The sequence below is a fragment of the Phaenicophaeus curvirostris genome, chromosome 23, assembly GCF_032191515.1.
Source record: "Phaenicophaeus curvirostris isolate KB17595 chromosome 23, BPBGC_Pcur_1.0, whole genome shotgun sequence".
Taxonomy (NCBI): domain Eukaryota; kingdom Metazoa; phylum Chordata; class Aves; order Cuculiformes; family Cuculidae; genus Phaenicophaeus; species Phaenicophaeus curvirostris.
Genome location: NC_091414.1, coordinates 1704762 through 1717953, shown reverse-complemented (window position 1 = coordinate 1717953; position 13192 = coordinate 1704762). Strand labels below are relative to the sequence as shown.

The window sequence follows — 13192 nt, the reverse complement described above, 5'->3', positions numbered from 1 at the left end:
ATCCGGAGCAAATCAAAGCGGATGGCGAGGTGGCCACTGGCAGGGAGTTGCGTAAGAGATGGGGCTGGGGATGGTTTTGGGGCTATGCTTGGCGAAACACGTGTCGGTGCAGAGCTGTTCCCATCGCTGCTGGTGCAGGAGCGCTGCCTCCGGGGAGGAGGGAAGGTTGGGCTGCTGTGAAAATCCCCAGGGAGTGGGCTGAGGGAGGAAAACCCTTGCTCTTCCTCGCTGGACATCATCCCCTTCGTGTTGTTCCCCTACAGCCTGCTACCCAGGGACACCCAGCGCCGAGGAGCCGGGACCATGAGGACAGCGTCGGCCTGAGCGCCGGGCGGTAGGTGCCACTGACGGGCTTCGCTGGGACCTGTGGCGGGGGCTGCTTGGGAAGGGCAGGGGGCTGGGACCCCCACAGGCAGCGCCATTGACCCCAGCGCTTGGAGTTTGACCTGGAAACCTTGGAAAACCCAGTCTTGCCCTGCCCCGGGGTGGTTTGCTCGACCCAGACGTGGTATAGAGTCTTGTCACCTCCCTGCCAGTTGTCCCAGAAGAGATCTGGGGGGATCCTGGGTGCCGTAGGGTTTGGATTCCTGCCTCAGGTCCCTGCTGGGAAGCAGAACCGCCTCTGCCGAGTGGCCCTGTGGGAAATGAAGTGAAGGAGCTGAGTTTCAGGGTGTGCTGGAGGTCTGTGTGCCCCTCTTCGCCTCGCGTTGACCCTCGTGGAAGGGCGAGACGTGGCAGGAGCAGATGTCAGAGGGAGGGTGGTGGTGGGAGAATCACCGGGGGGAGTTTCTTCAGGCTTTGGATGCAAGAAAGGCAAGAAGTGAGTTATTTGTAATGGTAAATATGCTCTTCCAGTTTATCCTAGCACATAATTGCGTGGGCGGTAGGTTCCCACTGGTGGTAATTACCCTGGTGTTAAATGGCACAAAATTCAGCCGGGCTGGGATTTCCCCCCCTGGTTTGAGTCTGCGGTTGGGCACAAATGGGACAGACGAGAGGAGCGAGCTCGGCAGCTTCTCCTGCCCTCTGCATGTGGCCAGCCCTGCTGGGACATGGGGACAGGCATCCAGAGGAGGCTACGAAAATGATCCGAGGGCTGGAGCACCTCCCGTACGAGGACAGGCTGAGAGAGTTGGGGTTGTTCAGCCTGGAGAAGAGAAGCTCCAGGGAGACCTTAGAGGGATCTTCCAGTACCTGAAGGGGCTACAAGAAAGCTGGGGAGGGGCTGTTTACAAAGGCTTGGAGTGATAGGATGAGGGGCAATGGGGATAAACTGGAGAGGGGCAGATTTAGACTGGACATAAGGAGGAATTTCTTCATTAGGAGAGTGGGGAGGCCCTGGAACAGGTTTCCCAGGGAAGTTGTGGCTGCCCCATCCCTGGAGGTGTCCAAGGCCAGGTTGGATGGGGCTTGGAGCCCCTGATCCAGTGGGAGGTGTCCCTGCCCACGGCAGGGGATGGAACTGGATGGATGATCTTTAAGATCCCTTTCAGCCCAAACCGTTCTATGATTCTATGATCCTTCACCATGGCTTGTCCCCATCCCACCATGACAGCATGTCCCCACCTCAACACTGTGGCGCGTCCTCATCCTCTGTCACAGCGTGTCCCCATCCTCTGCTGTGACATGTCCCGATGGCTGCGGGAGAGCGGTGGCACAGCCTCTCCGGTGCGGCGGGGCCCGGCTTTGTTGAATTCCTCCTCCTGCCGAGCACAAAGCCCGCCAGGCTCGTGGTGACGGGCTGCTCAGCTGTTTTGACTCCTTCTTCCCGCTGCAGCAGCAATATTTGGATCAGCTGAGAGCCTCCCTCCCCGAGCAGGAGATGATAGCTCAGCCCGTGGAGAGAGAACTGGGGCTGGGAGCCAGTCTGGCTGTCTGTCTGTCCATCCTGCTGCTAATTGCTGGCTGGATCCTGGGGCAGGGGAAGCAGCCCCCTCCCACACTGCTGTGCCCGCTCCTCGTTCAGCTCTCCCAGGGTGGGAGAGGCATTTCTTTTTTGTAACAGGCTGCAGCATCCTTCGCTTAAGATGCAGCAATTAGGGAGCCTTCTAAGAGCAGGAGCAAGATGGTTTGGATGGCAGGGAGGGGCGCAGGACCGAGCCATCCAGCCTTGAAGCCGGGAAGGAAGCTTATTAGGGCAGACGTGTTCTTGGGTGCTGCCGTGGTTCCGTCTGCTGCTCAACACCAAAGCTGCCGCCCGCCCCCGCGCCCTTCAAGAGCCTCCAGCCCCTCTCCCCTCCCGGGGTTCCTTTGGCACGTGGCTGTTCTGTCCCCACACATCCTCAGCCCTCCTGGCATCCCTTGTTTCCAATGCCCGTGTGCCCAACGGACCGTGGGGACCATCCCACAGTCTCCTTCTCCTGCAGCTGGTCTGGAGATGGGCTGCCCACAGCACCCTGCTCAAAGATGATAACAAGAGCGTTAATGATGCCTGTTAATTAGCTGAGCTACGCTGGAGAATAAGTAATTTTTCATTTGCGGTCGTACCAAAGGCAGAGGCTTTGAGGTACTGTGAGGAAGATAAACCTCCATGGGTGCGTGGAGCTCTGGTGGCTGGTGTGGGACTCATCCTGGCTTGACATCATCATCCATCCTCCTGCTTCGGCTTGGGGATGCTTGGCATGCAGCATGGCCTTCTCCACTCCCTGTCTCTCCATCCATGGGGGCTGTGGGGTGGCCTGTGGGTCTCCATCCGCAGCGGGTGCTGCAGCCGGGCTGTGTGGGGAGGACGGGCTGGATGGAGACATCAGAGCGTGGCCCCCCCGCGGCAGCTCGTTAGCCGCTCTGTGAATCGCAGCAGCTGAAAAACTCAGCCAGAACTGCTTTCCTAATGGAGAAACACTTCATAATATTTGATGCTGGGGAAGAAAACAAGTTTCTGATGATGGCAGCATGTCTTCCCTCACTGTCTGCAGGCCCTGCGCTGCCTGCATCGCTGCCGCGGTGCCTTCTCCTTCCCAGTCCCTCCAAGCAGCCAGGTTGGGGTGACCACAGCTGACACCCCCCCTTGCCCCACGGAGACCCAGGTTTCTGGAGCTCTAGCCCAGCTTTGCAGGGGCTCGGCCAGGGCTGGATTCTGCCCTGGGCTCTTCCCAACCCCCCTCAGTCGTTTTCCGCAGGACATCCCCAGCATTTTACGAGCGGTGGGGCGCAGAGGGGAGCGTGACACTGTCCCTGTCGCTGTCCCCGCAGATGAGCCCGCAGGGATGACCCTGCAGGATGCCGGAGCTATGGGGCGGGTGCTGACACCATGAAGAGCTACCATGGGGAGCGTAGCCAGGCACAGCTCTCCTCCGGCCACCGCTGCCGCTGCGTCCCAGAGGACTGCAAGCATCCCTCCGACTACATCCAACCTGGCCCCGAGGGCCGGCCGCCGTACCTCCTCAGCCCCAGCGAGCCGTGTTCCCTGGAGCATCCCTACTGCCCGGTGCGGAGCCCCGGCGCGGCCAGCGAGTGCCCGGGCGTGCCCTTGAGCGAGCCGCCCTCCGCCAGCGCCAGCAGCACCTTCCCGAGGATGCACCACGCGCAGCAGCCCTACGACTCCTGCGACGAATGCATGGCGACCGCCCACCCCTCCAGCAAGATCAACCGCCTGCCCCCCACGCTGCTGGACCAGTTCGAGAAGCAGCTGCCGCTGCACCACGACGGCTTCCACACGCTGCAGTACCCGCGGGCCGGCGGCGCCGAGCCCCGCAGCGAGAGCCCCAGCCGCATCCGCCACCTCGTCCACTCCGTCCAGAAGCTCTTCGCCAAGTCCCACTCCCTGGAGGCGCCGGCCAAGCGGGACTATAACGGCGCCAAGATGGACGGTCGTGGGGACGGCTACCACCACCATCACCACCACCACCACCACCATCACCACCAGTCCCGCCACGGCAAGCGCAGCAAGAGCAAGGACCGCAAGGTGGACTCCCGGCACCGGTCCAAGATGATGGGCTGGTGGAGCTCCGACGACAACCTGGACAGCGACAGCAGCTACATGGTGTCGGGCCGGCATGGCGCCAGCCAGGGCACCCAGTACTGCATGGACGCTCCCGAAAGTGCCTTCAGAGACTTGACCTTGAAGAGTCTAAAGGGTGGTGGGGAAGGAAAATGCCTGGCCTGCGCTGGCATGTCCATGTCTCTGGACGGCCAGACGCTCAAGAGGAGCGCCTGGCACACCATGACCGTCAGCCAGGCGCGCGAAGCCTACCCCAGCGCCGGCGGCACCGAGAAGACCTTGATGCTTCAGGAGGCAAAGGCCAAAGACCGAGCGTATCAGTACCTGCAGGTGAGGGGCTGGGCAGGGTGGGGGCTGCCTCCCCGGGGATCGTGGCTGGTGATGCTGTGGGGTCAGCCGGGGCTGGGATGCTCCATCCCAGCAGCCCAGGGATGCTCCAGCTCCTCTCCGTGTCCCCAGAGCCTGCACCCCATCCCCTGGGGTCCCGTGCTGGTCCCCGCTGTCCCCTCATGGCAGCGTGAAGCCACCTCCTGCCCCGTGCCCGCTGGATTTGGGGTCAGTCGGCTCTGTCAGCTCCAGGCTGCTGGTGGCCACACGCTCGCTCCCTCCTCGCGGCTTTTATCCCACTTGCTCCTGGCTGGGTGCCACCGCCTGACTCGTCACTGGGCGCCCTTCTAGGTCACCACCCTTCCAATTAAAAACTAATTAACTCTTCTCTCCCTTTCCCGGGGGAAGGAGACAGGGAGAGGCAATGCTGTGCTGGCCAGGGGCAGGGGGTGGCTGGGGCCCCCCCAGTAGCGGGGCAGGGTGATGGCCCCGCCACCCCACCCGTGAGGTCTGGGGGACGCCGTCCCACCACCGCCGCCCGGTAAGGACCCCGTGGTGCCGGCGTCAGCAGCGCTTGGTGGGACCGGGAGCCGCTACGTCAGCCGGGCAGCCGCGCTGGCATGGGTGGGATTTGGCCCAGCAGAGCCTGCCGGGGGGGCTGCGAGGTGGGAGCAGCGGCCAAACCCTGTGTTTTGGGAATGCATGGAGCATGGGGAGCTGTGGCTGTTAGGATCCTGGATTTAGAGGCTTTCCTAGAGAGATCAGAGCCCCCAGCTGTGTCCTTGCAGCCCTGGGGTGCCGTGGGGAGGGCAGCGAGCCGTGCCGGCACACGCACACTGGGCTCGGGCTGTGCGCGCACGCTGGGTTTGGGACATGCCTGCACGCCAGGCTCGAGCTGCTCGGTGCCGCGTGGGCGCTGGGCTCTGCATCCCGACCGTGGGAGCCCGGCCACCGCGTCCTCCCACACCTGCCTCCTGCCCCAGGTGCCGCAGGACGAGTGGAGCGGGTACCCAGGGGCAGGCAAGGACGGCGAGATCCCCTGCCGAAGGATGCGCAGCGGCAGCTACATCAAGGCCATGGGTGACGAGGACAGTGCCGACTCGGACGCCAGTGCCAAAGTATCGCCCAGGGCGGCCACACGGCGAGACAGCTACCGCCGCTCCTCCAGCGCCGACCAGGCCAGGACCAAGTAAGAGAAGAGAGAAGAGGAGGCTGAGGGGAGACATTGCTCTCTCCAGCTACCTGAAAGGAGGTTGTGCAGAGGAGGGAGCTGGGCTCTTCTCCCAAGGAACAGGGGACAGGACGAGAGGGAATGGCCTCAAGCTCCACCAGGGGAGGTTTAGGCTGGACATTAGGAAAAAATTTTTCACAGAAAGGGTCATTGGGCAGTGTCCGAGGCTGCCCAGGGAGGGGGTTGAGTCCCCTTCCCTGGAGGGGTTTAAGGGACGGGTGGATGAGGTGCTGAGGGACATGGTTTTGTGTTTGATAGGAATGGTTGGACTCCATGATCCAGTGGGTCTTTTCCAACCTGGTGATTCTATGATTCTATGATTTCGGGGCAGTTAGGAGCAGGGATGGCGGCGGGGTCCGGCGGGGGGATCGCTGTGGCTGCGTTTCCAAATGCTCTGCTCGAATGTGTTGCTTTTGGTGCAATCCCTTCTATTCCCACTGTCTCTTATTAGGTTTGCAAGTAGGCACTATTCTGATTCATATATCTGTAACTGTCCCAGCTGCTGCACGCCACCGCGAATGCTGCCACGGGGACAGGGCTACGGGCGCTCCTTCACCACTGGGCAGGTAGGGTCCTGGATCATGGGCACCAGGGGGCAGGGAGGGATGGATGCTCCTTCGAGCATCTCCTGCCCCGCTGGGCTCTGGCTCGCTGCCCCCAGCCTCACCCCCTGCTCTCTGCAGATCAACGACGAGCTCAACCACCAGTTCGAGGCCGTCTGCGAGTCGGTTTTCGGCGAGGTGGAGTCGCAGGCTGTGGAGGCGCTGGACCTGCCCGGTTGCTTCCGCATGCGGAGCCACAGCTACCTGAGGGCCATCCAGGCGGGCTGCTCCCAGGATGACGACTGCCTTTCCCTCTTCTCCATGTCGGCCCCCGCCGGGCCGCCCATCACCAGCAGCATCCTGAAGCCCAGCACCTGTGAGTCCCGGGGGGCGGCGGGGGCTCGGCTGCACGAAGGACCCTCGCGTCTCCCCACCTGCTTGCTCGGGTGCCCACCAAGCTCTGCTGCTGCCCCTGTTCCTGCCCCCGAAGCCTCCAGCACAGGGTGTGAGCATCCTGCTTAGAGCATGAGCATCTCTCACAGCTCAGCCCTGGCACAGGGTGCGAGCATCCCACTCAGAGCATAAACATCCCTCTCACAGCTCAGCCCTGGCACAGGGCACGAGCATATCCCGCTCGTGGCTCAGCCCTGGAGAGAGGGTTGCTCTGTGCCCCCAGCACCCATCAGCCATTCCTCCTTCCCTCCACTTCTTCTGCCTCTTTTTTGTTTCCCCACCTCTGCCCCTTGTCCAGTGTTGCAGCAGCACAGCCAGCACGGGGATGGGGTGGTTTCCAATCCCTTTCTAGGGGGTGAAATGGTCCCTCTGAGCTCCAGCCCAGATCTCAGGCAGCCGAGGTGCAAACCCTGTTCCCCCGGGGCCCCTGTTCGCGGCGGGAGATGAGCAAGTGTCTGTGTTTTCACGCGCTTTTTCATCCTGCGCCTCTCCCACAACAGCCTTCAGTTACAGAAAAGCTCCACCTCCCATCCCTCCAGGAACCAAAGCCAAACCCATCATCTCCGTCACGGCACAGAGCAGCACCGAGTCCACCCACGAGAGCTACCTGCCCAGCGAGGTCTCCCGCAGCCCCGCGTGGTCCAAAGATGCAGCGGCCCGTTGCAACTCGGCTGAGAGCCTGGAGACCTCTAAGGTGACATCCGTGGCCCTCGACCTGCCTCCGGTCCAGCCCCGTGCTGCTCCCAAGCCCTCCACACTCATCATCAAGGCCATCCCCGGCCGGGAGGAGCTGAGGAGCTTGGCTCGGCAGCGAAAGTGGCGTCCCTCCATCGGCGTCCAGGTGGGCTTCGCTCCTCCCAGCAGGCTCTGAGCCGGCTCCGAGCCCGCCTGAGCGGCACAGGTGATGCCGAGCCGCTGTGCCGCATCCCGGGGCCACCCTCCAGCGCTCTCCCTCTGCCCTTTGGCAGGTTGAGGCCGTCTCCGACTCGGATACGGAGAGCCGGAGCCAGAGGGAGTTCCACTCCATTGGGGTGCAGGTGGAGGAGGACAAAAGGTACCGCGCGGCCGGGCTGAGCTGAGACCTGCCACACTCGTTGCGCTGGGGGATTGAGTCCCCCTGGGGCTCTCTCAGCAGCATCTTTCGCTCTCTCCTCTGGCTGAGACCCCAGAGCTCAGCGCCGTCCCCGTTCCAGGCTGGATTCCCCCACCTGGGGCAGGATCTGGTTGCCCCTTTGCCCTCGTGGCTCTTTGCTGCCCAGGGAAGAGATTTCCCTGTGCTCAGATCTCCTGCTGGGGTTTGAACCCGGCCCAGGAGCAGATGAAACCTTGGGGCATTATGCAGCAAATCACATTTTGGCCAGGGTGGGAGGATGCTGTGCCAGGACCTGCACAGCCCATGGAAGGGCAGCTCCGGCATCGTGCCCACGCAGCCCCGGTGCATGCTCCTCTCCATCCTCGGTCCGGCGCCGGTAGCCATGGAAACGGGCTAAGAGCAGAGGCAATGAGGGACTGGCAGGTTGTGGCTGCGCGGGGCTGTCCCCGAATGCCCCAAGATCCAGACCGGCGTCCCCAGCCCCATCCTGCTTGTGGGGTCCCCTCGCAGAGGGTGGCGCGTGGTGGGGAGATGGGGCGGCAGGGCTGTCCCTGGCTGGCCAGGAGGGTCCCCACACGCTCTTGCTCTCCGCAGGCGAGCGCGCTTCAAGCGCTCCAACAGCGTGACGGCGGGCGTGCAGGCTGACCTGGAGCTGGAGGGCTTTGCTGGCCTGGCCGTGGCCACCGAGGACAAAGCTTTGCAGTTCGGGCGCCCCTTCCAGCGACATTCCTCGGAGCCCGAGTCCGGGCGGCAGTACGCGGTGTACAAGACGGTCCACACGCAGGGGCAGTGGGCTTACCGGGAGGACTACCAGCTGCAGTACGACACCGTGGAGGTGCCCCGCAGGGATGCCTGGATGGAACGGGGCTCCCGCAGCCTCCCCGACTCCGGACGTGCCTCCCCCTGCCACCGCGACGGGGAATGGTTCATCAAACTGCTGCAGGCGGAGGTGGAGAAGATGGAGGGCTGGTGCCAGCAGATGGAGAGGGAAGCCGAGGACTACGACCTGCCGGAGGAGAGTGAGTCAGGGGGATTTGCGGGGTTGGGAGGGACTGGGGCTCCCTTGGGGCTTAGGGGCTGGAGAACAGGCCTTATGAGGACCAGCTGAGAGAGCTGGGGGTGTTTAGCCTGGAGAAGAGAAGGCTGAGGAGAGACCTCATTGCTCTCTCCAACTCCCTGAAAGGAGGTTGTGGAGAGGAGGGAGCTGGGCTCTTCTCCCAAGGGACAGGGGACAGGACAAGAGAGAATGGCCTCAAGCTCCACCAGGGGAGGTTCAGGCTGGACATTAGGAAAAAATTTTTCACAGAAAGGGTCACTGGGCACTGGCAGAGGCTGCCCAGGGAGGGGGTTGAGTCCCCTTCCCTGGAGGGGTTTAAGGGACGGGTGGACAAGGCACTGAGGGACATGGGTTAGTGATTGATGGGGATGGTTGGGCTCGATGATCTGGTGGGTCTCTTCCAACCTGGTGATTCCATGATTCTATGGTCCCGCAGTGCTCCCACTTTGGAGCATCTCCCTTCCCAAGGCTAAAGAGGTTGAGTGGGGGCAAGAAGTCAGTGAGGTCTGGCACAGGGAGGAGATCTGCATGGCTTGGGATGTCCAAGCTTGGTGCGGGTGCCTGCTGTGCAGGGGAGAAGCTCTGTGCATCCCGGGATTACTGACTGTCTGCTCTCTCCCCGCCAGTCCTGGAGAAGATCCGGAGCGCCGTGGGCAGCGCCCAGCTCCTCATGTCCCAAAAGGTGCAGCAGTTTTACCGCCTCTGCCAGCAGAACATGGTGAGTGCTGGGCTGCGATGCCACGGGGTCAGCCACAGGGGTCGGGGGGGTCTCATACCCTTAGATGATGGAAAAGAGACTTCATACTGGACAGAGATTCCCCGCATCAATCTGGGGATGGGAAGGCTGCCTGGCCAGAAGAGCCGACCTCCTATGGGTAGACATGGCCAACACACTGTCCTTGCAGGATCCCAATGCATTCCCTGTGCCCACCTTCCAAGACCTGGCTGGCTTTTGGGACCTCCTGCAGCTTTCCATCGAGGATGTCAGCATGAAGTTTGCAGAGCTCCAGCAGCTCAAGGCCAACGGGTGGAAGATTGTGGAGCCCAAGGTAAGGGCAGGGCCCTACCACCTCTCCCTTTCTCCCCAGGCCTCTCCTTCTCCCTCTGTGCCCAAACCGCTTCTGCCAGGCTGTCACCAGTGATTGCTTTTAGCAAACACTTGAAAACCTGAGCTAGATAAAAATCATAGAATCATAGAATCACCAGGTTGGAAGAGACCCACCGGATCATCGAGTCCAACCATTCCCATCAGTCCCTAAACCACGTCCCTCAGCGCCTCGTCCACCCGTCCCTTAAACCCCTCCAGGGAAGGTGACTCAACCCCCTCCCTGGGCAGCCTCTACCAGGGACCAATGACCCTTTCTGTGAAAATTTTTTTCCTAATATTCAGCCTAAACCTCCCCTGGTGGAGCTTGAGGCCATTCCCTCTCATCCTGTCCCCTGTCCCTTGGGAGAAGAGCCCAGCACCCTCCTCTCCACAACCTCCTTTCAGGGAGTTGGAGAGAGCAATGAGGTCTCCCCTCAGCCTCCTCTTCTCCAGGCTAAACCACCCCATAAATGAGGATAAAGAGGGGGTTGTTCTCCTGCCGCAGTCTCACAGCTGGTTTGATGGGTGTTTCTGGGCAGGGTCTCAGCCCGGGCAGTGGCAGCACACCATGGGTACCCTCATACCTGTGCAGATGGACAAAGGGACATGCCGCCCAGCCTTGTGGCTTGGTGCGGTGCAGGAGGCTCCGTGGGGCCGTCTCACCATGGCTTTGGCTTTGGTGCCCGTGGCCGTGCCGTGCAGGGAGGTGCACGTGCCAGCGCCGGCTGTGCCGAGCGCACTGGGATGCCCATTTCCCAGAGGTCCTGGCCGTGTGCCCACCCCGAGCCCCTGTTGTCTGTGCAGGAGGAGAAGAAGGTGCCTCCCCCGATACCAAAGAAGCCGCCGCGCTCCAAGGTGCACCCGGTGAAGGAGCGCTCCCTGGACTCGGTGGACCGGCAACGGCAGGAGGCCCGCAAGCGGCTCTTGGCAGCCAAGCGAGCGGCCTCCTTCCGCCAGAGCTCGGCCACCGAGAGCGCGGACAGCATCGAGATCTACATCCCCGAGGCGCAGACCCGGCTGTGACCGCAGCCTCCGCTTTTCTACCCGGACTGGACGGCGTGGCCGTAGCTCACTGTGATGGGGGGCCGCGGGGACACCCTGGGGCAGCTCTTGGCCCCGCTCACAGCTTCTCTCTTTTCTATCTTAGACCTTTTCGTGGACCCGACGGTGGGTGAACGCAAGCCCGGTTCTGCCCCATCCTGTTGCCCCCCGCCCGCATGCCCCTGCCAGCCTCTCCCGGGGTCCGGGGCTCTCCTTCCCTCTGCCCTCCTTGGGGCCATGTCCCAGCTTTCTGTCCCCTTCTCACCCTCCCCCAGCCCTTCTGCGCCCCTCCAAGCCCGCGTCCCTGCTGAAAGAGAGGTGACCCTCAGGGGCTGGAGGGGAGGGGGCTGCAGGCAAGCCCCCCGCCTCTCTGAACTCAGTGCAATCCCCTGGTAGGCAGCTGGGATGGGTCCCCCGGTCCCTGCCCTGTCAGAGCCCCCCAAACCCGCTCCTCGGCAATGCCAGCACGAGGCTTTGGGACAAGGTGGGGACGAGGGGCTCCCCTGCGCTGCCCCCGCCTGCTCAGGTGCCACGGGGGACCCCAGGGCTCCTTCCCCTCTATACATATATAAATATAACCCGAGGAATAAACCAGAAACCACACGTGGCCAGCGCTGTGTTCAGGCTGGTGGGACGAACCAGAACAGCCAAAACCCCCGGTCACGGCGAGCCACCCCGCTTCCCTCGCACGGAGCATCGCAACGCGCTTCTCCCCTTCCCGCTCAGCCCTCTTTCCCCGTCAGTCTGTCCTTCCATCTCTCCGTCCTTCCCTCCTGCCAGCCCGGAGTCTGGGAGCACCTCTGCAGCCTGGTGGGTACCGGCTGGGGCTGGGGGCTGTGGTCCCGTGGTGCCTCGCCAGCGGTGGGAGCCGCTTCCCGAGTGTGCGAGCGAGGCGGTAGCGATGGGACACTTGCCCGCAGCCCGTTTGTGCCCGCGGGGCCGGGCTCCACGGCAGCTCTGCCCTGGTTCCTGTTGGTGGGATGGGAGCGTGGGCATGGCCAGCAGCTGCCCCTTGAGTGCGGGGCTGCTAGACACCACCTCGAGGGGTCTCCCCTTCTCCCTGAGCTCCCAGGAGATGGGAGACCCCAGGACAGGGCTGTCGTGTGCCTGGTACCCTGCGGTGACAAGGGACACCCCGGGGTGGTGTTCCTAGCTCCCTGTAGAGCCAGGAGAAGGGCACGGTGGGTCCCTAAAGGTTCCCTCTGTGGGGAGCAGCGTGGTGGGGAAGGAAGCTGCATCTCCCCTGTCCCCATTCCTCGTCCTTCTTTAAGCATCCTGCCCTCCTTGGTGGGGGCAGAAAGGGGAAGGACCCCATCCCCGCCACCCCCATGCCAGCAGCCCCCCATGGCATCACCAGGCACCCCCAGGCAGCGCTGGTGGGTGCCGGGCAGCTCCTGAAAATCCAGGACCAAACCTTGCCCAGGGTGTTGGGATCAGAGGCAGCTGGGGGGGTCCCAGCTCGCTTTCCCCCCATAGCGGGGGTCCCTCGCCCCGGGGGTCTGTCGGTGCTAAACTCGCTCAGCCACCCCAAGCCCTTTCCCGCCCCGCTCCCCCCTGCACCCCAGATTTAGGGACGTGCCTGGGAAGGGCCCCCCCTGCCCCGGCCAGCGCCGTGCAGTGACCGTGACACGTGGCTCCCTTTTTATTGTAACGAACCGTCGCAATTAATAAAGATGACTTTGGTTACTCCGGGCCAGCGGCCACCTCCTCGTGGGGTCACGGCCGGCACCGGGCTCGCCTTTCCTCCCGTCTACTTGCCCTTCATGTCCGTGGGGTGGGAGGGGGTGTCTGTGGGGTGAGAGGGAGATGGGATGTCCATGGGGTGGGAGGGGGTGTCCATGGGATGGGATGGGGTGTCTTTGGGGCAGGAGAGGGCTGTCTGTAGGATGAGATGAGGTGTCTTTGTGATGAGAAAGAAGTGTCCATGAGGCAAGAGGGGGTGTCTATGGGGTGGGAGGAAGATGGGGTGGCTTTGGGGCAGGAGAGGGTTGTCCATGGGGCAAGAGGGGGGTGTCCATGGGGCAGGAGGAAGATGAGCTGTCTATGGGGTGGGAGATAGGGTGTCTGTGGGGTGAGAGGTTGGTGGGCTGTCTATGGGGTGGGAGATAGGGTGTCTGTGGGGTGGGAAAGGACTGTCCATGGGATGGGATGGAGTGTGTCTATGGGGCAGGAGGCACACGGGGTGTCTGTGCGGTGGGAGAGGGGCCCTCGCTGGGGCAGGAGCTGAGCTCTCCCTGCGAGGGGACCAGGTAGCGGGGTCTGTGGCGCTCCCTGCGGCTCCCGCTCCTCAATCTCTCCCCGCCAGGGGGCGGCACAGCCCGAGCCTCGGGGCCGCCTCTCCCCTGCGCCTCTGACCGGAAGGGGCGTGGCCAGTACTTATATACCTCCCCACCGGAAGAGGCGGGGCTAAGCCCTGAGTCT

At 62.9% G+C, this 13192-nt stretch overlaps 1 protein-coding gene across 2 annotated transcripts; it reads left to right on the top strand.

The window, feature by feature from the left end:
* The first annotated feature begins 235 nt into the window (after window positions 1-235).
* Window positions 236-12459, top strand: DLGAP3 (DLG associated protein 3). Of its 2 annotated transcripts, none has more exons than XM_069875488.1 (11): window positions 236-334; window positions 3193-4270; window positions 5251-5456; window positions 5998-6064; window positions 6182-6416; window positions 6994-7334; window positions 7462-7547; window positions 8181-8605; window positions 9270-9361; window positions 9549-9692; window positions 10535-12459. In XM_069875488.1, exons 2-11 carry the CDS (start codon window positions 3251-3253, stop codon window positions 10751-10753), a joined length of 2835 nt encoding a protein of 944 aa, XP_069731589.1. In that variant the 5' UTR covers window positions 236-334; window positions 3193-3250; the 3' UTR covers window positions 10754-12459. The 2 variants fall into 2 exon arrangements, with proteins under 2 accessions (XP_069731589.1, XP_069731588.1); XM_069875487.1 differs by having other exon boundaries at window positions 5950-6064.
* Window positions 12460-13192: the final 733 nt, after the last annotated feature.